Genomic DNA, 24,704 nt, shown 5'->3' with positions numbered 1-24,704 from the left:
AAGCTCTCTTTTAAAAACCTCCAGTGGAGGAAAGTCCACCCCACTGGTTTTGGTGCTACCGTACAGAGCAGGAGAAAAGAAGCTGGCTCCATCTTCCCTGTGGCAGCCCCTGAGATCTCCTCTCAGGACTCAGCAAGGACACAACTGTTTGAATGTGCTATAAACATGCGCACACCAGATGGCACCAGAGAGCAGAGAATTTTTATACGTGTTTTTCCATAGGGTTTCCCCCCCCTTTTGTTATAACGATCTAATTTCTGATTTGTTTATAGCATTTCCCGCCCGTGTGTTGTCCCACCTTCAGTCTCCTCTTCCCAGGCTGAACATCTCCAACTCACTGAGGGAGCTACAGTACAGTGGTAACTCTGGTTGCAAACGAAATCCGTTCCGGATCCCCATTCACAACCTGAAAGGAACGCACCCTGTGTCTGCACATGCATGGGTCGCAATTCGCCGCTTCTGCACATGCGCATGACGTCATTTTGCGCGTCTGTGCATGAGCGAGTGGCGAAACCCAGAAGTAACCCTTTCCGGTTCTTCCGGGTTGCCGTGAGACACAATCTGAAAACGCGCAACTTGAAGCAAACGTAACAAGAGGTATGACTGCATTGTTTTTCAAGATTCTGCAGAGTCCCCTTGCACCCGCAGCCTGGGATTCAATAGGCTTGGGTTCCTACTCTCCTGCCAGGTTTTCCTATGAAGCTTTGCCCAGGATTGCTGCAAGAAAGGCTTCTCCTCAAGGAGAGGGATGGGTCCAGATCCTGACTCACAAAGGGCTCCTTTTTGGGAGCTGACCTGGGACCTGGCAAACCATGGGACGCCCTGGCCTCGTCTCCCCACTTGCCCACTGCTCTCCTGATCATTAACGAAGCTGAGCGTTGGAATACTCGGGAGGGAGAAAAGGAAGCACTTTGCCAGCAGGAACAACTGCTTCACGCAACACAGAGTGAAGCTATGGAACTCCCTCCCACTGGAGGCAGTGATGGCTTTAAAAGAGGGTTAAGAGAACACCCTGGATTTGAATCCTGCTTGCTGGTTCTGTGGGATGTGAAACACAAGAGCAGTCAAGTACAACATTTCTAGAGTGAGCATGTTTACACATGGGGAGGAATGTTTGTCCAGCCAGCAGGTCAACTTCCTATTTCCTTCTGGGCTGAGACAGACTTACAGACTTCCTCTGCATGTGACTAGAGGTGGGCGTGGCCTCACCTGTGCAGGTAACGACAAAAGCACAGGGCAGGGCAGCCATCTCTCTCTCTCTGTGACTACATGCATCAAAGAAGCAACATCTGCTTAGCCAAAGATACTCTCTTGGCTTCCAGCCCAGAGAGGACAAAGGGACTGTCTCCTTATGTGATAGTTTCCAGGTGTGTGTTACTTTTCTAAGCTAAGTCTGCCTTCTGGGATCCTACTGTGAACAGAATGATGTGTGAGTAAACCTTTTTATACTTTTAGAGAAGACTGTGTTGTGTCTTATCTTTTATGAGGGAATAAGGGGAAAATACCAGAACAGTTATTATAGAGGCTTTAGCAAGCCTGAGCAAACACATCCACTGCAAGTTTAAAAAGGGGAATGTTACTCCTAAATTGTGGAACTTGTTGACACAAGTTGGAAAGGCTATAATCAAACAATATATCCTCTCCTGCATCCCTGAACATTCCCACAGGTTCCTCACGGGCAACTGTGAGAAGAGGATGCTGGACTAGGTGGGCTGTTGGCCTGATCCAGGACAGGCTCTTCCTACTTGCGCTAAAGGGACAAGGGCTGTGTGGGCCACAAGCGATGGTGGCGGCAATGTCTTGAAAGGCAGGGAAGGGCTTTGGGAGCCCCTGGAGGATCCTGGGTGCTCATGGTGACCTAGACCCAAGGAAGGGGAGGGGAGGCAGAGGAAGAAAAGAAGGATCTCACCTTCACCCCAGGATCCCTGCTGGTCCCAAAATGCGCCACAATCAAATCCACAGCCATGTTGATCGCCTTGACGAGACCTGGGGGGCGAAAAAAGAGGGCAGCTGGGTGAGGGCCCTCGCCATGCATCCCTCGCCTGCCCCACACTGCAGAGAAGGTTCCAGGAAGGCCTTCCCCAGAAGTTTCCTTCTTGGATAAAACTCCAAGAATCCTAGAATTGCAGAGCTCCATCTGGTGTGTCCCTCGCCCCCCTGAAATGCAGGAAACCTGGAGATCGGAGGGTGTAATCCTGCTGCCTCTATTATCTTTGAGAACTCTGGGAGAATCCTGGTTCCAGGAGCCAGCAGGAATTCCTGCCCAGTTGCAACAGAAGAGGTGGCCTGCCTGTCCCCTACGCTTGAGTAGGAGAGAGAGAGAGCCCAGATTGGGGGTGAGGTTCAGCCCCCAAATGTGTTCAAGAGCTTCAGTGCCCGAGGGGCCTGCACTACCACTACAGTTTAGAGGCCTGAGCAGCTACCGGCAGCAATGGACAAAATGGTCTTAAATGTTTTAATCGCTTTTAATTTGCAGCACTTTAAATGGTGGTGGTTGTTTTTTATAATATTATATTATTTCATTATTTTATTTTTGCTTGGGGTGGGATAAGCTTTTAGTCAGCGTTATTGTTTCTTGCTCTGTTTTGTTTTGTTCTGTTCTGTTTTATTATTATTATTATTCTGTTAAATTATTATATAGTTTGTATTTTGCCTTTTAAGGGGAAGGGTCATGGTTGCCTGGGAGTGGGCCTGAGCCAATAGATTGGGTGGGGCAGGTTCCAGGGGGGGGGGATGTATTGGGACACCCGATCTCAGTGATCACAGGCAGGAGGAGGAGTTATGCTAAGACCAGACCATGTCATTACCGAGGAGGCAGGTTTAGTCGTTGTTTGAGGACTATCCCTGCCTCCAGGTCTGGTCCTGACCGGAAGGATACAGGAATCAGCAAGGGAAACCCACATGACCTGAAAGTGTTGCTGTGCAATGCCAGGTCAATGATGAATAAAACCACTGCCATCCACGACCTGATTGTGGATGGAGGATTTGACCTGGCATGTGTGACAGAGACCTGGTTGGATGAAGCAGATGGGCCTGTCCTTGCCGCTGCTTGCCCACCAGGTTTCTCTTACGCACAGCAACCCAGGTCATGTGGGCGGGGAGGGGGGGTTGCAGTGATTTTTAGGAAGTCATTAGTCTGCACCAGGCGTCCTATTGGGAAGACCCAGTTTTCTGAGTGCATGTTCTGGAAGTTGGGCAATAGGGGCAGTACAGGATTCCCACTGGTGTACCGACCTCCCCGCTACACCAAGGATTCCCTGCCTGAGCTGCTTCAGGTCGTGGCGGATATGCTCCTGGAGACACCTAGCTTGGTTGTCCTGGGGGATTTTAACATCCATGCCGACATGACCTTACAAGGGGCCGCTCGGGACTTCGTGGAAAGCATGGCCTCCATGGGGCTGTCCCTGAATAAGTCTGGCCCAGGTTAACTCTGTGTCCATGGAGGCGCAGATTAACTCTGTGTCCAGGGCAGCTGTCTACCAGCTCCACCTGGTACGCAGGCTAAGACCCTACCTCCCCGCGGACTGTCTCACCAGAGTGGTGCATGTTCTGGTTATCTCACGCTTGGACTACTGCAACGCGCTCTACGTGGGGCTACCTTTGAAGGTGACCCGGAAACTGCAATTAATCCAGAATGCGGCAGCTAGACTGGGGACTGGGAGTGGCCGCCGGGACCACATAACACCGGTTCTGAGAGATCTGCATTGGCTCCCAGTACGTTTCCGAGCACAATTCAAAGTGTTGGTGCTGACCTTTAAAGCCCTAAACGGCCTCGGCCCAGTATACCTGAAGGAGCGTCTCCACCCCCATCGTTCAGTCTGGACACTGAGATCCAGCGCCGAGGGCCTTCTGGCGGTTCCCTCATTGCGAGAAGTGAGGCTACAGGGAACCAGACAGAGGGCCTTCTCGGTAGCGGCGCCCGCCCTGTGGAACGCCCTCCCATCAGATGTCAAAGAGATAAAGAATTACCTGACGTTCAGAAGACATCTTAAGGCAGCCCTGTTCAGGGAAGTTTTTAATATGTAATGCTGTACTGTTTTTAACACTGATTGGGAGCCGCCCAGAGTGGCTGGGGAAACTCAGCCAGATGGGCGGGGTATAAATAATAAATTATTATTATTATTATCAATCAAGATCAGGCTTACTAGCTGCTTTGTTTCTCAATATTGTCTGGTTGGCCTCTGTTATTTTCTCCAACCAATAGGGAAGCTACGTAAGGACTCTATATGGGCTCTTGGGTACCCCATAAGGGGAAAAGGGCAGATTTTCATTTACAACATCCTCCTCAACAACAACAACCCTGCGAGGCAGGTTGGGCTGAGAGAGGCAGCGACTGGCCGAAGGTCACCCAGTGAGCTTCATGTGGCTGGAAGGGGATTCGAACCCTGGTCTCTCCCAGGCCCTTGTTGTTGCGACGCAGCAAAAAACGTGCATGCAGGAGGAGCCCCCCAGCCCCTTATATGTCACTCAGTGGGTAGGCCCCTCTTCCCCACACTCTCCTTCCTTTATCTGGGCTCCTCATGCACTTTGGGGACACATTTGGGGTGTTGTGTGTCCATCGCCACTCAAACTGAGCCCCCAAGCCCTTTGCTCAGCTGTGTTTGGCCCCACTTCCCTGCCTGCCACCCCAAAGATGCTGCCAGGACCTCACCCTTCTTCTGCAGCAGATCGATGGAGATGGACTCTGTGTTGCCGTCTGGAGAGAGGCAGAATTCAGCCGGGGGCTTTTCCGCCAAGGAGAAATAGTCCGGGAAGAAGTCGGAGTAGTTGAGCTGCGGCTGCTTCAGGGAATGTCCTGCAGGGACAGAGGAGGGGAAGGAGACGGGCAGGGTCAGATCCGGCTCCTCTGTGACACGTTGGGTGGCTGGCACAACCTAGCCAGATGGGCAGGGTATTATTATTATTATTACAGTGGTACCTCTGGATGCGAACGAGATCCGTTCTGGAGCCCCGTTCGCATCCTGAAGTGAACACAACCCACGTCTGCGCATCTGCAGGTTGTGAGTCGCTGTTTCTGCGCATGCATGTGATGTCATTTTGAGTGTCTGCGCATGCGCGAGTGCCAAAACCCAGAAGTAACACACTCCATTACTTCCAGGTCACCGCGGAGTGCAATCCAAAAATGATTAACCCGAAGCTACTTAAACCCGAGGTATGAATGTATTATTGTTGTTGTTGTTGTTGTTGTTGTTGTTGTTGTTGTAAGAGCAAAAGAAAAGCCCTGTTTCTGGATCAGGCCAAAGGGGGCCCATTTAATCCAGCCTCCTGTCCCCACGGTGGCCACCCAGATGCCCCCATGGGAATCCCGCAAGCAGGATTCGAACCCAAGAGCAACTCTCCCCTCCTAGGGTTTCCAGCAACCGGGATCCAGAAGTAAAGCTGCCTCTGATTATCGGCAGAGTATGGTCTTCATGGCTAGTAGCCACTGGGAGAGATTGATCCTCCATGAATTTGTCTAATTCTCTTTTAAATCCACCCGAGTGGGTGGCCATACCTGTGGCAGGGAGTTCCATAGTTCAACACTGCACTGCGTGAAGAAGGCCTTTCTTTTAGGTGGGAAAAGGTGGGATATATGTGGAATAAATACTGTATTTTTCACTCCATAAGGCACACTTTTTTCCTCCTAAAAAGTAAGGGGAAGTGTGTGTGTGCGTCTTATGGAGCGAGGAAGCCAGCAGACCAAGAGGCGCTGTGCAGCTCTCCCTCTTGCTGTGCAGGCTGAAGAGGCTTTGCACTGAAGAGGATTTGCACAGCTCTTGGTCTGCTGGCTTCAGCGATAGCTGCGCAGCTTGCTCTGGCTGTTCCGGGAGGTGGGAGAAGGGATGGAGGGCAGATCGTCAGTCCCTTCTCCCACCTCCCGGAAAAGCCAGCAAGAGCCGCTCTATTTTTCAAGAGCCGCGCCGAGCGAGCGTGTCTGCGGCTCTTGCTGGCTTTTCTTCTTTTCCTCTTCCAAAAACTAGGTGCGTCTTATGGTCAGGAGCATCTTATAGAGCGAAAATACGGTATATGATTTCAGAGTCAGGGGTTTGGCATTCATGGCCCGCCGCTGAGTCCTCCCCTTCCATCCTGCCCTTCTAGGGGGCCCCTCCAAGGCCCCCTTTCAGCCCCCCTCCCCACCCAGAGGGAAGAGGGGAGGAGAGCCGCTCGCTGGCTGCCTCAGGCCCATGGGAGGAGGGGGCCCACCGTTGAGTCTGCAGCTGGCGCGGCCCGTGCTCAAGGGGAGCTCGAAGATGGGGTTCCTCCAGGGCAGCCTGCCCTCCGGCTGTTTCCAGTCCAGGCTGCCGGCCAGCCCCGAAATGCGGTCCAGGCCCAGGGGGTTCCTCCGCCGGTACTCCCGCCACTTGAGGGCTTGCGGAGAGAGGTGGTTGGCTGGGGGGGGGGGCGCCCGGGATGAGGCAGGGGGCAGCCGGAAGGAGAGATGGGGGAGAAGGAGAGGGGCAGAAAAGCAGGGGGGCAAAGGGGAGGAGGCAGGAACAGAGACAGGCAGTTAGTAGCAGCAGCAGCATCGGGGTGTTCAAGCGGTGGAGCCCCCAAAAAGGTGCAGGGGAAACACACCTGGAGGGCACACCTGAGCGGGGCAGGTGGGGCAGGAGGCAGCTGGGCAGAGGAGGCTGCAGGGACTCCCGGCCATCTGATGCTTCAGAGGCCTTTCGCACAAATGCACACAGGCATGTTCTGCAGAATCCTAGAACTGTAAGCTGGAAGGGGCCCCCTAAAGTCATCTAGCCCACCCTCCGCAATGCAGGATGTGTCTCAGTTCCGGCGCAGCCTGGCTTTCCCCGGGAGGGGAGTTGGAGAGGCGTGAAAGGACAGGAGTCAGTGCACCCCCAGGATAGGAGCCAGTCATTGGCCAAAGACAGACAAACCCATCCCCTGCCCTCCACCGGCTGCTCCCCAGGGGGAGGAGATGGGGGTACACTCACTCACAGGCAGTGTTCCCCAAAAGCAGGACCCACCCAGGCTGGGTGATAAGCCTGATAATGGCAGCCTATATCTCCCCCCAACACCCAGTATTTTTGGGCCCCCTGCAATGAAGGAAAATGGCATGCCCCCCCCAAAAAACCCATGCAGACTCCCAGATCTTTCCCCAAACACCCCAACATTCTGCTGCATGACCATCTCTGGACCGGCTACCCACCATTGAGAGGCCGAGGGCCCAGCGATCCTGCGCCCAGAGCCTCGCTGCAGCCGAGGGGCCACTGGGGCTCCCCGTGGTCGCCTGGCCTGGCCAGGATCAGCCCGGGGGGCATCAGGGGAGGCAGGGCGGTGCTGCGGTGGAGCTGGCGCTCGGGCACGGGGGCATCCAGTTCCGGCAGCAGCACGGGAGCCTTTGTGGGCGCGGGCGGGGGGCTCTCCTTCTTGGCCAGCAGGGCGGTGCCATTGGCGTTGCTGCTGAGGTTGGCAGCCTGGCTTCCTGTGGGAGGGGAAGTCCCGGTGGGCAGGAGGTTGGCAGAGACCGGGCAAGACCTGCTCCGGGGCGGGTGGCTCTCATTGCCTGGCGAGCAGGAGGAGGAGTCGGAGGAGTCCGCGCTCTGGAAAAAAGGCACGTTGTTTCGCACGGGGGAGTAGCTGCCCAGCGGGGACGGGCGCGTGGTCTCTGGCACGGGCTTCCTGGCACAGCCGTCCCCCAGGGAGGCCGCCCCGTCCGCCGAGCGCTGGCCGTGCCCCAGGGCCGCTGCCTGGACCACCATCTCGGCCGAGGACTGGGAGGCGGAGGAGAGAGTCTGGCTGGCGGCCGAGCGGCTGTAGAGCTGGGAGAGGCTGGCGGCAAAGTGGCTGTGCAAGGCCCGCGCCCTGGGCTGCTTGGCAAAGTGGTGCTGGAACACAAAGGGCTGGATGGGCAGGGTGGTCGGGCGCTGGGCCTTGCTGTAGCGCACCACCGACTTGCTGTCCGCTGCGCCGCCTGCAGAGGGAGAGAGAGACAGTGTAAAAGGACACCAGGGGACCCGGGCTCCTATTCTCCCAGTGCCCAGATGCCCCATAGAAGATTGGACTGCAGATAGACTGCCTCTGGAGCTGGAAGTTCCATAAGAGCATGAGGAGAGATGGCTGGGTCAGGCCAAAGGGGACTAAGGATATCTCTCAGGACAAATATCTCTAAGGATGTAGTTTTATAAGAATTCTAAGGTCTCAAATAAAACATACATGTTCATAAATGTATAAGGCAAAGACATACATAAGTATATAAACCACGTGTCTGAAATAGTACAGGAGAGCAATCCTGAAGCCATTTTGACTTTCCCAAATGGACCTCAGATATTTCTCTGCAAGGAGGAAGGAAAAGGGGAAAGCTTTCCAGTGGTCTTTGGACTGTGGGGGCTGCTTACACCTTCCTGTAAATACAGCCTGGCAAGTATCACTCTCAATATGCGTAAGAGATTCAGGAAGTATTTACCATCTCCAAGGAATGGCCAGGCCACCCAGAAAAGGCAATCAGATAAGGCCTTCTCAGGTATCCTGGCAGACAGGAGAGAAGCAACACTCTCAAATTTCTGCTGGGGACAGCCTCCTTCTGTGATGTATGGATGATGTTTTGGGGCGTGGTCTTGAGCTACAGGGTGGGCAATCTCAAAAGTCTCTATAGGGCTTGTGCACCATTGTTCGGGGTTCTCCTCCCTCCTGCATGTGGTGAGTGGGGACTCTGTTGCAATAGTTTATTTCCTTTAATAAAGATCAGGCTTACGAGCTGCTTTGCTTCTCAATATGCTCTGGTTGGCCTCTGTTATTTTCTCCTACTGACAGAGAACCCTCATAAGGACTCTATACGGTCTCTGGAATATCCCATAAGGAAAAGGGAGAAGTTTTTCTTATAACAGTTGGAACCCTCACAGACTGCCTCTGGGTGGCACAGCAGCCTTAAGAGCATGAGAAGGGCCTGTTGGATCAGGCCCAAGGGGCCCCATCTCACCCAGCATCCTGCTCTCCTGGAAACAAGCAAGCACAAGAGCCGCTTTCCCCTCCTTGTGGTTTCCAGAAGAGTGAATTACAAAGCCCCTCTCACCTCATCCCTCTGCACACAAAGCAGGATGGACGCTCAATGAACAGTTAGCTGGAAGCATCCACTGCGCATAGAAGCCAACTCCATGGATCCGAGGGCTCTTCAACCCCCCAATAAAGTATTAGAGGGAGCCGGCCCCCTCAAGTTGATGGCCATTGCCATTCATGTGGTGTGCGTGCGCCATGCCATGTAATCGATTATGAGGGTGAGGGCTTACATGAGCCCCCCCCAATATTTTATTCAAGTTGGTGCCCCCGCGTGTGTGTTACTTTTTGCAGTGAAAGGCTCCGTCTTTGGCATAAATGTCTGTGAAATGATGCCCAACAGAGACACTGTCTAGTCTAAGTGCCTCCATCAATCTGGAAACCTGAGTCAGAGGCAGCCTGGCAGGTGCTGCTCTGGGCATCTCCCCAGGTTGGCGTGACCCTCCCAGGAGAATCACATGGGCAGCCCCTTTCAGAGCCTCTGGGTCAGTGTGCCCCTTGGAGCAAAAGGGAGGCGGAGAAGGGCAGGGCAGTGTGATAAGAATTTTAAGGTCTTAGATATGTAATAAATGTACCAAGCAAACACATACATAAAGGTAAAGGTACCCCTGCCCGTACGGGCCAGTCGTGTCCAACTCTAGGGTTGTGCGCCCATCTCACTTAAGAGGCCGGGGGCCAGCGCTGTCCGGAGACACTTCCGGGTCACGTGGCCAGCGTGACGAAGCTGCTCTGGCCAGCCGGCACCAGTGCAGCACACAGAAATGCCGTTTACCTTCCTGCTGTAAAGCGGTCCCTATTTATCTACTTGCACTTAGGGGTGCTTTTGAACTGCTAGGTGGGCAGGAGCTGGGACTGAAAGACGGGAGCTCACCCCGCCGCGGGGATTCGAACAGCCGACCATACGATCAGCAAGTCCTAGGCACTGAGGCTTTACCCACAGCGCCACCCACGTCCCATCAAACACGTACATAAATATATATAAACCACATGTCTGAAAACCCCTCAGAAAAAAGTCCTGAACAATTTGACCTCAATTATTTCTCTGCAAGGTCAAAGTGGGAAACCTCCCCATTGTCTTTTCCTTCTTAATCCTGCTTAAGGGCACATTTAAGATATGGTGTGAGCCTGTGACTGGCTCAGGAACTAAGTATTTATCATTACAAAAGACTGGCCAGGCTCCCCAGGCAATCCAATCAAGTGACCATTAAACAGGTAACCTGTCAGATGAAATAAACAAGGCACTCAGATTTCTGCTGTAGACCACCCTTTCTGTGATGTAGGTATGATGTATCTGGGATGTGTGTGTCTTGAGCTACACCCCTTCTGCGATGTATGTATGATGTTTCTAGGGGTGGTCTTGATCTACAGGGTGGCAATTTCAAAAGTCCATATAAGGCCTTGTGCGCCATTGTTCTGGGTTCCTCCTCCTTCTCCTGCGTGTGGTGAGTGAGGACCTTGTTGCAACAGATCAATAAAGATCAGGCTTACTAGCTGCTATGCTTCTCAATATTCTCTGGTTGGCCTCTGTTACTTCCTCCTACCAATAGGGAAGCTACATAGGGACTCTATATGGGCTCTTGGGTACCCCATAAGGGGGAAAAGGGCAGATTTTTTTTTACAACATCATCTAGTTCAACCCTCTGCAATTCAGTTTCCCTCTCCTGCCCCTGCCTTGAAAGATGCCCCCCTTCCTATTTGCTTCAGCCCTCCTAGGGATGCGGTGGCAGAGCCCTGCCTGGTCCTCTGGCTCAGGGGCAGCAGCACCCTGGCCCCCAACCCTGGGAAAGAAAATCATCCCTCCGCTAAGCCCTCACTTCCAGCAGAGCTCTGCAGCCAAGATGGATGCAAGCAACATCTCCCCTGCCCTCCATCCCTCTTCACGGCCAACGGATCCCTGCTCTGCCCCAGCAATGTGGGCAAGTGGCCCCTGCTGGCACTACATGCCCTACCTTGATGTGGAGCTGGCACCTCAGCCAGGACTAGCTCCTTGCCCCAGGGCAGCACAGCACAGGTCAAGAATCGCACTGGGACAGCCCCCACCCACCCACCACGCCAGGCCAGTGCCAAGCCCAGGAGGGATGCCCCAGGTGCCCGATGAATGAAAACCAGCAAGGCAACAAGCCAGGGTGCACTGCTGGCTCTCATTCAGTTGGAGGCATGGCTGAACCTTCCCAGTTTATTTATTATTAAATGTACGCCCCATCCTTCCTCCCAGAGGAGCCCACAAAGTGAGAAAGCAACCAAAGCACCTCAGAAACAACTTCAAAGCAGATGGAGAGCAGGAAAGATCTCAAAAGGCTCGTTGGGAGAGGAAGGGCTTCAGCAGGTGCCAAAAAGGCGACAGAGGCTGCCTACTATCCCAGCAGAGGGAAAATGCCCCGGAAAATGCCAGGCAAAGCAGGTTGAGGGCTCAACCGGCAGCTCCTGTGGGAGCCACAAGTCTGGCCGCCCCGGAAGGACTTTGGCATCTGCCTGGGCAAGCAAGCCTCGCTCAGCCTCAGAGAATGGCGCAGGCCAACCTGGCAGGGCTGTCGTGTGTGCCAAGCAGTCAGAGCCCTCAGAAGGTGCTGGGCAAGTCATTAGTGGTGCTAATTGGAATATCTGAAGGCCTTTCTGGGACCAAGCCGTGGTCGAAAGGGAAGCCATGAGTCAGCCCAGTTCTGCCCCTGGACAAAGCAATCAGACGCATCCTGCTAAGATCACCAGATCCTTGGATCCAATCAGCATTTCATACAAGCATCTGAAAAGGGGAGAACAGCTTCTCTGAGGCTGTGATGAAGGAGGCCCTGGAAAAACCGTGTCAAGCTGGAAGGATGGAGCAGGGGGGCTCAGAAAGGGTCCCGTGGGTGGGGGAGCAGGAGTCAGCAGTGGGGGGGGGCAGGACCAGGGCCCTCCCTTCCCCCACCCACCCTGATTCACAGCCCCCTTCCCCCACTGAACCATCTATGTGTAGGGGGGCTATGGGGGTTTTAGCCTCTGCCCTGGACCCTCTTGGAAGGGGGTCCATATGAACCAGCAAGGGCCAACAAGAGAACCCCACCCACACCCCCGATGGGGGCAGCAAGGGCAGAATCCGCCCCTCTGGTGGCCAGGCATGTTTGCCACCTCCTCCTCCTCATGCAAGAGGGTCTCCCCCGCCCCCCAACACCCCCCAATCCCTCCAGACCTTTTTCTTTCCCTTGGGATGTCCTGGGCTGGCGCTCCCCGCAGCTGGAGGTGTTTTGCTTCCCCGGGAGAGGAAGGAGGAGAGCAGCTGCCTTGGCCCCTCCCTGAAAGGGGAGCCCAGCTGCGCAACACGAGGGTCTCCTCCCGCTGCCTGCCCAGCACAAGACCAGCTTCTCCCCTTTCAGCTCTGCTCCTCCAGCCCAGCGGCTGCGACTCGGAGCTGCTTCGCTTGGGACAGAGATCTCTCCAAGGGGGACAATTCCCGCCTCCAGGCCGGGTCTCTGGTCCTGCCAGGAGCCCCAGGAAGGTAGGGACCTGGGGAGTCCCACTAGCAGCCTCCCCATGGGAAACTGGGTGGCAACCACAAGGAGACCAAGGGGGGGTTATTAGGTGTTATGCTGGAGTGGATGAAGAAAATGATATAGACCAAGAACCAGAAGTTCTTTAGCTTCTTAACTTCTCTCTCTCTCTCTCTCTCTCTCTCTCTCTCTCCCTCTCCTTTTTTTTAAAAAAAATATTTTATTAAGGATTTTCTTGTTTTGCAGAAGTGTAATGCCTCGTATTTTTTTCCCCATGTAACATTTTTACAAATCCGTTTCATTTGTTGAGGCATTAGGGGAGAAGAAAAAAAGAAAGAAAGAAAAAAGAAAGGGGTGGAGGGAGGGGAGATGGATGGGGGTGGGGTCGGGTGGCAATGTTTCTATTATGCTTAATGTATGTAGAGTTTGGGGTCAGCGTTGCTTGTGTTGTTCACTTGTGCTTCTTTGGTGGTGAGAGAGGTTGGGGTTGGCTTAGGGTGTGATTGTTTGTTTGTGATTGGCTGTGGTGATCTTTGTTTTCGTGTGTGAGTGAGGTGGGTGGGTGTTTTGGATCAGGTTAGCCATATTGATTTGTATGCTGTTGGTGGATTATTGTCATTGTCCTGTTGGGCTGTGTATGTGATAAAGGGGAGCCATACCGGGGTGAAGGCGTCTTCTTCTGTTTGTCCCCGTGTCAGTTTCAGTTTATTAGTTAATTTTTCTAGTAGGGCTGTTTCCCATACTATTTGGTACCATTGGTCCATGCTTACTCCTGACAGGTCTTTCCAGTGTCTGCTTATGGTGTTTCTCTCTCTCTCCTAAATCTTTTTCTATTCCTTTTTCTTTATCTCTTCCTTCCTTCCTCCTCTCCTCTCCTCTTTCTCTTTTTTTGCCTTTAGATTAATGTTTTAGTTTGGCCAAAAATGAGAGAGAATATTCAACTGCGGGACTTGACATCTTTCCGCAGGGCCTGCAAGACAGAGCTGTTCTGCCTGGCCTTTGGTTTGGACCCAGTCTGACCCTTACCTTTTCCCTCCCCTTACAGTTCTGATCCATGGGCTACTTTTAAAATGAGGCGGTATTTTAAATTGCATTTTAACCTGTATTTTAAATTGTGTCTTTTTACCCCATTATGTTTTTATTGTAATTTTACTGGTGTTAGCCACCCTGAGCCCGGCTCTGGCTGGTTATAAATTTATTATTATTATTATTATTATTATTATTATTATTATTATTATTATTCTTTGTATTCTTCTTTATAAGCCCCGGGGGGGGGGGTGCCAGGGCCCCAAACTGAAGGGAGTGCAGAGAAGAGTGGAGGCAAAGCTGCCCTTGAGGCCAGGACGGGCCAGTGAGCATCTTTGAGGCCAGGACCCTTCCTGGTCTGGGGTGCGAAAGGGCAGTGGGAATGCCCAGGCAGTGGTGGGTGGACTGAGGAGACTCTGGTCTAAGTGGATCTCCCTGGCAGGGGATTGGGGGGACTGGACAAGCCACCTTCTTGAGAGTAAAGGATTTGAGAGGAGTTGTAAAACAAATGCTGGGCAGGCTTCGGGATCGGGGCCCGTTTCTGCTGCAGGCAGGTGCTGAGCGGCTTCTGAGCAAAGCCTGCCCCCCTCTCTCTTCCTCTCCCAAGGAGGCTCTTTGCACCCCCAGAGCCACCCCTTCCCTTCCTTCTCTGCTCACCTGCCGTTAGACGGCAAGACCAGCCAGGGATCCGGCCCTTGTGGGCACATTTCAGATCCTCAGCAAACCAAGCCACGCGGTGGCATCAAGCTGGCGACAGAAATCAGGAGAAAGGTTTCGCTGCAAACCTCTGGGAGATGTTTGTCGAGAACAGAGGCTGCCCTTTGGGCAGGGTGTTGTCGAAAGAGAGCTAGGAATCTCCTCCTTGTTCCAATGCTGGTCGCCCAGGATGCCTGAGCCCCAGACCAACCAGGGTCTCCCACAGAGGCCGAGAGGTGAGGGAGCCCAGCACCCCGGGGCCAGCACACAGCCTGCCAAGTGCCCAGCCACACATTCATGGGCGAGAGGGCTCTCAAGGGCGACTCTTTGCCTCCCCAGTCAGAGGCCGCAATGCTGGAATAACCAGAGAGGAAAGTTCTCTTGTCCTCAAATCCTGTTTGCGTCTGGTCGGCCACTGGGAGAACTAGAGGGGCCACAGGCCTGATGGAGCAGGCTCTTCATCTGTTCTCATTTGAAAGGGGCATTCTGGCCATCGCCCCTGTATTTTCCCCATTGATCTTTGGGCATTTGGAGCTGTTGCTTTGCATTTTAAGTTTCAGAGGCTTGCCTCAGAGCAGACACTTGGCTCCCCTCCCCAAACTGCCACGCTAACCTCTCCGTACGTAAAAAGACAAGGCCCCTTAATTCGGACCAAATGCCAGCAGCTGCTGCCTCTGGGGCATCGTCAGCTGTGTGGTGGCTGCACCCAGAGACAGCGGGGTGCGTCCACAGCTGCCCACAGCTGCCCACATAGTCCAGCCCCACTGCATGCAAAGTCTTCCCCTCAGCATTGCGCCTCCCTGAGGCTCTTTGGGAGCCATGAATGAGCCGTGCTGTCCCTCCCAGAAATCCTAATACCCACTGACCCCACCACACAAGAAGTGGCCCCAGATCAGGACCCCCAGTTCACCCACAAGGATGTTCTGGCCTGGGAGGAAATGTCCCTTGCTGGCCCCGAGGGCTGGTCCCCTGAAAAGCCTCATCCTGCCCATCATCACCCTTTGGGGGAAGCCATGTTTATAGAATCACAGAATTCTGGAGTTATAAGGGGCCCCCAAGGGCCATCTAGTCCAGCTCCCTGCAACACAGGAATTACAACTTGAGCATCCCTGACAGGGGACCACCCAACCTCTCTTTAAAAGCCTCAGCTGAATCACAGCATCCTAGAATTGTTGACCTGGAGGGGACCCCAAGGGCCATCTAGACTGACCCCCTGCAATGCAGGAATCCCAGGAAGAGGAGACATTGAGCCGACTGCCCCCCCTCCAGCATTCAGAAAAACACGCACAATCCACCGGCTGCGAAAGAGAAGCAGCGTGCCCGTCACCCTGGGCAGTGGCTTACCATCAGCTCGGGCACGAATGTCTTTCTGGCCAAGGCCGCCGACAGACCCCTGCTCCATCAAGGCGGAGAAGAATGGCTGCGCGGGCCCCTCCTGCCCGCAGGAAGGCGTCTCCCTGGAGCCCAGGCCCTTCCTGGGGGCGCTCAGCCCCCTCTCGGCGCCACGGTGGCCCTCGCAGCTGCGGTTGAGGGCATGGGACGGGAGGCTCTGGCTGTGCCTGGCCTGGCCCTCGAGGAAGACGGAGCCGTCCCTCTGGTACTCGGGGATGGGGGAGAACTCCAGGGAAGAGTCCCTGCTGGTGCGCAGCGGGGGGGAGGAGCCCGTCTTCTTGCGGCCCTTGGCCAGCTCCGCAAAGGATGTGACCCGCTTGGGCGGGGAGCCCTGGGAGGGCATCGCGGGGCCGTCGCTCAGCTGGACCGGGCAGCTCATCATGCGCTCCAGGGAGCCCAGCCGCCCGGTGGGGCTGCGGTCCAGGCTGCGGTCATAGCTGCGGGACCGCTGCCTCCGCGGGCCGGCCAGGGTGGGTGGCGAGACGTTGACGTACACCTGCCCCTCGATGGCGCCCTTCTCGGCCTCCCCCTGCGACTCCTCCCGCGAGCAGTCAGTGTCGCTGTCGGGCCTCTGGAACAGGTAGTACTCGGTGGGCTGCAGGGGGCTGCCCCGCGGCTGCTCCTCTGAGCAGCTGGTGATGGACGAGCCGGCCGGGCTGGGCGAGGACTGGGAGGAAAGGTCGCAGGTGACCAGCTTGTAGTAGTTCTGGGTGGCTACCACCAGCCTCGCCTGGCTCTGGAAGCAGGCCGTCAGGTCGGAGGCCTCGGAGGCGCAGGGGTCACACAGGGCGGGGTAGGAGTTGCAGTTGGCGTCCAAGACCGGGGAGGAGGCATGGTGGCACCCGCAGGCCTGGTGCGGCTCGCCGGGCGCCTTGGGCTCGCCGGGCGAGGAGTGCAAGTCCAGGTAGAAGGCCCCCGAGTCCGAGTGGCTTCCGGAGGAGGAGTCGTCGCAGGAGTGGGCCCCCGAGTTGAGGTTAGGGTGCGTGTGCCCATTCATCTTGTTGTAGAGGGCGCTGAAGTTGACCAGGACGCCGTCAGAGCTGTTGCAGGAGGAGTCGCTGACGTAGCCCATCGGCTGGTCGGGGGCCTCCGACTGGCTGGAGAGGCTGTAGCAGCAGCAGCGCTGCAGCTCCGCGCTGGAGCAGCTGCACGTCCGGCTGCGGGGGGCGTCCTGGCTGTGCGCCAGCTCCTCGCCATCACTGGCCCACTCCTGCTCAAAGGAGAAGCTGGAGGGCTCAGCCCGGTGGCAGCCGTACTCGTCCAGCTCCATCAGCTCAGGCGCCAGGCGGCTCCTCTTGCGGGCATCTTCGCGGGACAGCTCGTCCTCCTCCTGGCCCTCCACCACGTCCGCCCGGGGGCTGGCACTCCAGGGCTTCACGACAGAGCTGGTGTCGTGCAGGCGGAAGGGCGGCAGGGCCAGCTCATGCAGGCGGAAGGGCGGCAGGGCCAGCTCGTGCAGGTGGAAGGAGGCCTTGCCCAGCTCATCTTCACAGAGGTCCTGGGTCTCGCTGCCCCCCAGCAGGAAGGGGTTCTGCCGCTTGTTGGCACCGGGGGCAGGCGGGTCCCTGCGCGGGGCCTCCTTCTCTTCGGGCGTCTCCCCCGGGGTCAGGGTCGCTTCTGGAGCCTGGAGCAAGCTGCTGTAGAGCAGGGAGTCGGCTTGCGAGAGGTCCCGCTCCGGGAGGGAGCCGGTCCGCAGGGCCCCCGAGTCGGCCTGCCCAAAGGGGTTGGCCCGTTTGCTGGTGGTGCCGCAGCACGGCCGGTCGGGGACCTGGCAGTGCACCAGGGGGATGTGGTGGACAATCAGCGTCTCGCCGGCCAGCTTGGGGGGGCTATCCATCGTCGTCGCTCTCCAGGACCCCCGCGGTCCCCAAGCTACCCATGGAAGGATTCAGGTGAGGAGGGCCTGAAGTGCATTTCATCAAAGCATCGAAGGAGCACCTGGAGGGAGACAAAGAGCAAGGAGTCAGCAGCCTGGAAACAAACGGAACCGACTGAGGGTCCCACTGCTGGCTCAGGCCTGGACCACCTGGGGAGGCCCCTGCTCAGAACTCGTGCTGAGCCCCTGGGACTCTGCCAGTGGGACTCAGCAAGAGAGTTAGTGACCCCCCAGGGGAGGAAAGACTCAAGACCAAGAGGGGCGAAGGAAAATGGCTCAGCACTATAACAGAAAGACCATCACAATCACAGGTAAATTTTCTGACTTTTCTCAGAAAAGTCTTCGGCAGACTACTAAAAACCTATAGACACTAAAACAGAGGATTTCAACCTTTTTGAGTCCATGTTTCCCTTGACCAGGAGGCCAGTTAGCCCCCCCCCCCTTGCCTGCAGAGCTGGCAGCCCCTCAACCCTTTTTGAACCCCCTCCTTTGTGGAGTGTTCCCTCAGCCTCATCTCCCCTTTCCTTGGGAGTCCTCTGGGCAGGTGCTGCTGCCGCCCCTGGTCTCTGAGCTGCCCCCCTGCCCCCAAGAGAGCGGCCTCCTCACACTGCCCCTCAGGGGCCTGGGAAGAGGATGTCCCCAGCCTTAGTGGTCCAACGAAGACTGGCCAAAGGTGAACGTGAGGCCAACGCCTTGCCCTGGGTGGCAGCAGCGGGCACTGCCAGGCCTGCATGGCGGAAAGGCTCCCCTTCAGCTCCCGGGCAGGCCTTGCACACAGCAAGCCCAAGAAAGCCAACATGGCCCTTGTCTGCTGGCCTGGCCTCCCACTTGGCTCTCCATTCCCAACAGCTGGCAGACTGGGCTCCCTCGCCCGCCTGCTTGCTTGCTTACTCTGATGCTGCCTCAGCAACCAGCATCCCCTGGCCAGCCCCAGAGGCACCCTACGCCTGGGGAGCTTGGAGCCAGGGCTGCTGCAACAAAGAGCTGTGCAAGCCTTGGGGAGGCAGAGACGCAAGAGGGCATCAGGAGAGGGAGGGAACAAAAGAGGGGCAGGGGCCAGGGTTGCCTGTGGCACCCCTGACCATCATTCAAGGCACCCCAGGGTGCCACAGCACCATAGGCGCCGACTCCATGGGGCCTGAGGGGGCCCGAGCCCCCTCAAAAATTCGTTTGGGGGGGCTCCGCCCCCCCAATAATTTAAGAAAATTATTAGCTATATTATGCTTTGTAAAATCACAAAATTATGTTGGTGTTTTTTATTTTCCTTGTTTGACGATAGTTACCTTTTAAAATACATTCAGTAATGAGTTAAAACAAAGCCACTCGCGATCTAGAAAGGGGGTGGGGTTGCGGGCTGACCCATCAACAATCAAGAAGTGGGGATTCCCCCTAGCTCATTAATATTCACCGCCCACGGCGGCAGCCAATCGGCTGCCGCAAAGGGCGGGCCCTCACAGGTTCACTTAAGGTCGGGGCAGCCCGGGGCTCGCCCCTTTCGTTCCCCCAGCAGCAGCGGTTTGGAGGTCTTGGGCCCCTCAATATTTTTTATAAGTCGGTATGGGCCCCCGCCCCCCCAATATTTTTTATAAGTCGGCACCCCTGCACAGCACACTGGTTAAAAACCATTATAGTGGACACTAGAGTTGCAACTGTGATCCATGTGGGATGCACGTTCGCAACCCGCAGCATTTGCAACCGGCAGTGGCACATCCATGTACACGCAGGTTGCGATTTGGCTCTTCTGTGCATGCGCAAAGCACGATTTAGTGCTTCTGCGCGTGCACGACCCCCAAACCCGGAAGTAACCTGTTCTGGTACTTCTGGGTTTCAGCGGGTCCATAACCCAAAAAACCACAACCTGAAGGGGCTGTAACCCGAGGTATGGCTGTAGACTAAAAGAAATTAGAGCAAATAATTAAAAGAGAACTAAATTTGTTTCTGGGGGACGCGGGTGGCGCTGTGGGTTAAACCACAGAGCCTAGGGCTTGCCGATCAGAAGGTTGGTGGTTCGAATCCCCGCGACGGGGTGAGCTCCCATTGCTCGGTCCCTGCTCCTGCCAACCTAGCAGTTCCAAAGCACCTCAAAGTGCAAGTAGACAAATAGGTACCGCTCCGGCGGGAAGGTGAACGGCATTTCCGTGCGCTGCTCTGGGTCTCCAGAAGTGGCTTAGTCCTGCTGGCCACATGACCCAGAAGCTGTACGCCGGCTCCCTCGGCCAGTAAAGCGAGATGAGCTCCACAACCCCAGAGTCGGTCACAACTGGACCTAATGCTCAGGGGTCCCTTTACCTTTTTAAATTTGTTGCTACTGAAGAGGAACCTGGGGTCATGCACTCCCCACCTGCACCCTGTTACGACTAAATCTGGGTGCGGGGCTACACTGCCACCCAGCTCGTCGGACTAAGTGTCCGCGGGTCCCTGCAGAAGAAAATGAGCTCAGCCGGACAGGAGCAAAATGCGGAGATCCAAGGTTTATTGCGCAACAGGTTCAAGACGAGATTGAACAGCGAGAAAGGGGTGACATGAACTTTTGAAACTCTCTCCATGTCCCAGAATACAGTGCAAAATACATCCCAGTTACATCATGAATACATTAAGGAGAGGTTGGGTTACACCGGATTAACATATGGAGGAGGGAGGGGGGAATATGCAGAGCTGGAGATATGCGCAGATAAGCGCTTCCTGAGTGTATGCATAGTCTGTCACCTGGCATTGCCTGGAGGAAAGGTTTGGCAGAGTGATTTGACAGGATTAGGGTCTTGACACCTTACTTGAGGGATTAGGGAGGACAGGGGGAGGGGTGATGGAATCCTAGAGAAATTGAGCAAATATATTGTAGTGAAGAAGACATGCCCCCCCCTTCCGTAACAACCCCAACCGTATCTGCACTTGGTCGCACCTCCTTTCCCTGCATGCACAGAGCACAAAACAGCCCCCACCCCCACCCCAGTTCTCCAGGCACCACTCATGTCACCCCAAGGCCTTGAGGGGGTGTCTCTCTCCTTTGCCTTCCCGGACACGCAGCATCCCATGACAACAGCCGAGCCGATGTTCCCCCCAGGGTGCTTCTGCACCAAAACCACCCTTTTTCTGTCCAGGCCATGGATCTGCTTCCGACCCCCAAGAACCAGAAGCTGTGGGGCTGGAGACAAGAGCCTCTCCCTCACGTGGCCAGTCTCCCAAGGCAACCGAAGCAAAGAGCATTTTTCTGGAGAAGCCCATTGCCTGCCAGACTCCTGGCCTCTGGACAGAAGAGCGTTTCTGAGTGCCCAACTCGCAGCCGGACCCCTTGGCAAATGGACCTTCCTGGAACACACTGATATTAAGCCCCCTCCATTAGGGAAGATGCCTACCTGCGCGGTGACCCCCTGCCCCCACCAGAAATTAGGTTAATGGGATGCCGTGGGGACCTAGCAAGACCACATAGCACAAGGGAGCCAGCGAGAGCCTTGAAGGAAAGAAGAGAGGTGGAGGGGGCCCACTCCACTCACCCAGAGTCCTCCTTTCTCAGGAGTCTGAGGCTGGTGCCCTTGGAAAATGGGGGGGGCTGTGTCCCCTCTGGAAGGGAACCCCAAGGCAGCAGCTGCCCACAGGCGGCCTTGCCCTCGCTTTCCTAATAAATAGCATTTGATAAATTATTCCCGGCTCTGCTTGGAAATTCATAGGCTCCAGCCCCATTCTTAGAAATGTCTCCTAGTCTGTGGTTCACCATCTGCCAGTTTGGGAGGGATGGATGAAGCTCTGAGCTGAGGTGTGGGGAATACCCCACGGGCATCTCTGATAGGCATTTAAAGAAAAAATGGTGATTTGTGGCTTCAGGAATCTCAGCCAAAGCCTCCATGGCTGGGTGGTGGAATGGTGGGGGGGGGCAGCACTGCCATGGGGTGACTCACCCCTAGCAGGATGAGGTCATGAAGCCCAGAAGAGCCATTGTGGGGTGTGGGGGTGTGGGCAGGCTCCATAAAGGACTGCTGCTGCTCCTGATGCCCAGGACTGGCCTGCTGGGAGCCCGAAGGGCCCTGCTCTGCCCTGCCTCTCTCCACCTGGCTTGGGGGGGTGGGCTGACAGGCTCCATAAAGAAGTGCTTCTGCTGCTCAAACGGGGGGGGGGGCTCCTTTTTAAAATTGTTTTTATTTTTTATTTATGTTATTTTAAATTGTAATTGATATTAATGTTGTCTTTTTAGTTTTAGATTTTATGATTTATGTGGAAATTGTTTCCCATTTAGTTGTGTGAGGCGTTCACAAAGTAAAGGAAGGACTGAACTCTGATTAATAAGAATACACACAGAGGCTTGAACCAGCAAGACTCTGGGAAGGGTGTGAATAATCGTGTCTCTCTGTGTGTCTCTCCAGCCCAGGTCGTTTTATTCACAAAATAACTTTTTACAGAGTGTTTGAAAGAACCAATCAGATTTCTTCTGAGCATTTCAACAAACCCATGTGGGGACAAGTTAAACTCCAAACACTAGTTAGGCATGCATACTTTTGGTAAACAATCAATACACCTGATAAGAAGGATGGCCAGGAGGACAGCGATCATTATCACCTTTATGTGAGACCTGGTTCCTGGCCATAAGATTAACATATCAGAAAAGCTACTTCAAAGAAGCTTGCCTACTATCTTTATGGCCCAGGATGCCTGCCTGTCTAAGCAACTGGCCTGTGTACATGACTTGTCAGGCAAGAGAGATGGACAGTAAAGATGCCAGATGGGCAGAGATGCAGAGGGTTGTGGGATTTGGTCAGAAATTATTGTCAATGTATCAAACCCAGTCAATACAATGCATTCATGGTGGACACAATGGCTTGATGCATATTTTATAATTCCTCATAGTAATCCCACCTGACCCCACACTCTGGATATTTGCACTCCTACAGTTGTGTACCTTTTGACATGTTTTATTTATTGTTTATGACTTTTGTTATGTGGGTAATTATGTAAAACTTGTCATATTGTACGCCACGTTGAGCATTGTTTTAACTATGGAAAGGCGGCATACAAATAAAATGATGATGATCTGGCCCCGCCTCATTGGACACCGGAGGAGTCCAGCCAAAGCTTAGCCCCAAAACACTATTCTGCCCCCTCCCCTCTATCCCTGTCTAACGGTGCATCGAAATCATGCGCACACAGCTGAGAAGGCTTTGCTGCGGCAGGACCAAACGGCGACTCACTGCTGCAGGTGAAAAAGCAAAATGGGTAAAAAATCAATCAAAATGCAGCTAAAGACCCAAGAACAATGAAACGTGCGGGACACCTTTTCACCCAAACAATAATCCGTGGGTCCCTGAAGGCATCTAGGCCATGTGCTGTCTGCCCCCAAAATGGCCACTTCCCCCATCACCATCTCCGCAGGTAAGGCAGCCCAAAGGTTGGTCTCAGCAGCTGATCACGAGGCACAAAAGAGGGTCCTCCTTGCTTATGCTAGTTATTTATTAAATTTGCACCCCGCCTTTCCTTCGAGGAGTTCAAGGTGGCACACACACTTTTCCTCACAACGGCCTTGCAAGGTAGGTCAGGCTAAGAGATGGCGCCTCCCAGTGGGCTTCATGTGGCTGCCACCAGGTTGAACCCACACTCTAACCACTGCACCACACTGCCTCTGAAGCATTAGCTACTACATCAAGGGCGCTGCATAAAAAATGGAATCTGTTGTCTCACAGGCAGCAAGGAAAATGGGAGTGAATTTTGGCGGCCATCAGGCAGGCAGGAGAGAATTTGGCCAACTTGCAAGATCATGCACCGCTTTCAAGACTGGAGCAACCGTATCCCGCAGCTAAGCAACCACCAGGCTATGAATCTGCAACCACCAATAGGGTGGCAAATCGGAATCCATAAACAGGGATTGGGGGCCAACCAGATTAATGAAGTAGTGAGATCTCCACCAATTATTATATTTTTAGGTAGCAGTTCATCCAAATCACCCCTAAACTGCTGCCTAATAATAATAATAATTGGTGGAGATAGGGCTATTTTTCTAGAAAAAGAGGTTCTGGAACTCACCCTGAACACCTCCTTTGTTCTTTTAGAATGGCCAGGGTGCCCACCTGAGGGGGGCCAGAGTGGAGTTCCTGTGAATTCTGGCTGAAAAAAAGCCCTGCGTACATAGATCATTTTGTTTGCCTGCCACATTTCCCTAGTTAAAACCATGCTCAAGGCGGCTTACAACACGGAAAAATATTAGATAATTACAGACGTCACAAAAGCAGTCACAAACAAATAAAACATCAAGAAGTACACAACCAAACTGAACAATACTCCGATCTCTCTCTCTCTCTCTCTCTCTCTCTCTCTCTCTCTCACACACACACACACACACACACACAATTTTGCCACTACAAAACTCAGAAACACACACCTGAAAGCTATCTGCTAATTGCCCCACTAGGGGAAAACGGGTGAGCAGGTGATATTTTCCTTTTTAGCAACGCTCAGCATCTGTCACTGTGCAGAAGTGAAAGAGATTCCGACTAAACATCAGGAAGAACTTTCTGACAGTAAGAGCTGTTTGACAGTGGAATGAACTGGGAGACGGGGGCCTCTCCTCCCTTGGAGGCGTTTAAGCAGAGGTCAGATAGCCATCCATCATGGATGCTTCAGTGGAGATTCCTGCATCGCAGGGGGGGGGGGGGACTAGAGGGCCTTTGAGATTCCCTCGAACTCTATGATTTTATGATTAAGGGACAGTTCACAGTGTCACACAATTCTGAGCAGGTGTAATTCACTCCCCCCCCCCAAAAAAAGCCAGTACTCCTCCAGGAGCACTTCGGAGCGACGTTTGGCTCAGAATCCCCCCCCCCCCAAGAGAGGGTGAGTTAGCAGAGAAGCCAGCAGCGCTTGGGTGAAGCAAGAAATCCCCCAGTCCTGCCGCCTGAATGCATGTCTTGAAATGCCACTGGGGCCTTCAGAAGGCAGGGTTCAGTGGAGAGAGCAGGCAGGCAGGCAGGCTGGGGGGCGCACTGTGCGCATGTGCTCGCCTGTGTGCTCTGCGCACTGGGACCAGGAGAAGGGGGAGGGCGGCCGCAGCTGCAGCAGCAACAGCACCGAGCTGTCAAGGCTGCGGCTGCCGCTCGGGCGAGGCTGATCCAAACCTCCCCCGACGGCCGCTGGAGGGAAGCCCAGCCTCCAACCGCGCATGGATGGCTGCATGTGCGCATGGATGGCACAGAAGAGTGTCCCTGTGTGGGCTGCTGGCACGCTCCCTTCCAGCAGCTTCCTCGCCTTGACAGCGGTGCCTCTCCAAGCGGCCGTTCCCAGAGCAGCCG

General features: G+C 54.6%; 1 protein-coding gene across 3 annotated transcripts in view; it reads right to left on the bottom strand.

Annotated features, from left to right (window-relative positions):
* The window catches only part of RUSC2 (RUN and SH3 domain containing 2), a 54,238-nt gene that overhangs the window by 12,706 nt on the left and 16,828 nt on the right, over positions 1-24,704 (bottom strand). The window contains exons 1-6 of one of the 3 annotated variants that reach the window (XM_083702556.1): positions 20,928-21,288; positions 15,513-17,498; positions 7,139-7,903; positions 6,184-6,369; positions 4,652-4,795; positions 1,910-1,986 (exon numbers count right to left, since the gene is read on the bottom strand). In XM_083702556.1, the coding sequence (XP_083558682.1) occupies positions 1,910-1,986; positions 4,652-4,795; positions 6,184-6,369; positions 7,139-7,903; positions 15,513-17,397 (3,057 nt within the window). In that variant the 5' untranslated portion in view covers positions 17,398-17,498; positions 20,928-21,288. Of the gene's footprint in view, positions 1-1,909; positions 1,987-4,651; positions 4,796-6,183; positions 6,370-7,138; positions 7,904-15,512; positions 17,499-20,927; positions 21,289-24,704 lie in introns of those variants that run through there. The other 2 variants (XM_083702555.1, XM_083702557.1) reach the window with 2 other exon arrangements.

This window comes from Podarcis gaigeae, assembly GCF_964106915.1.
Source record: "Podarcis gaigeae genome assembly, chromosome: 11".
NCBI classification, from domain to species: Eukaryota; Metazoa; Chordata; class Lepidosauria; order Squamata; family Lacertidae; genus Podarcis; species Podarcis gaigeae.
This window is presented reverse-complemented; position numbering and strand designations above follow the sequence as displayed.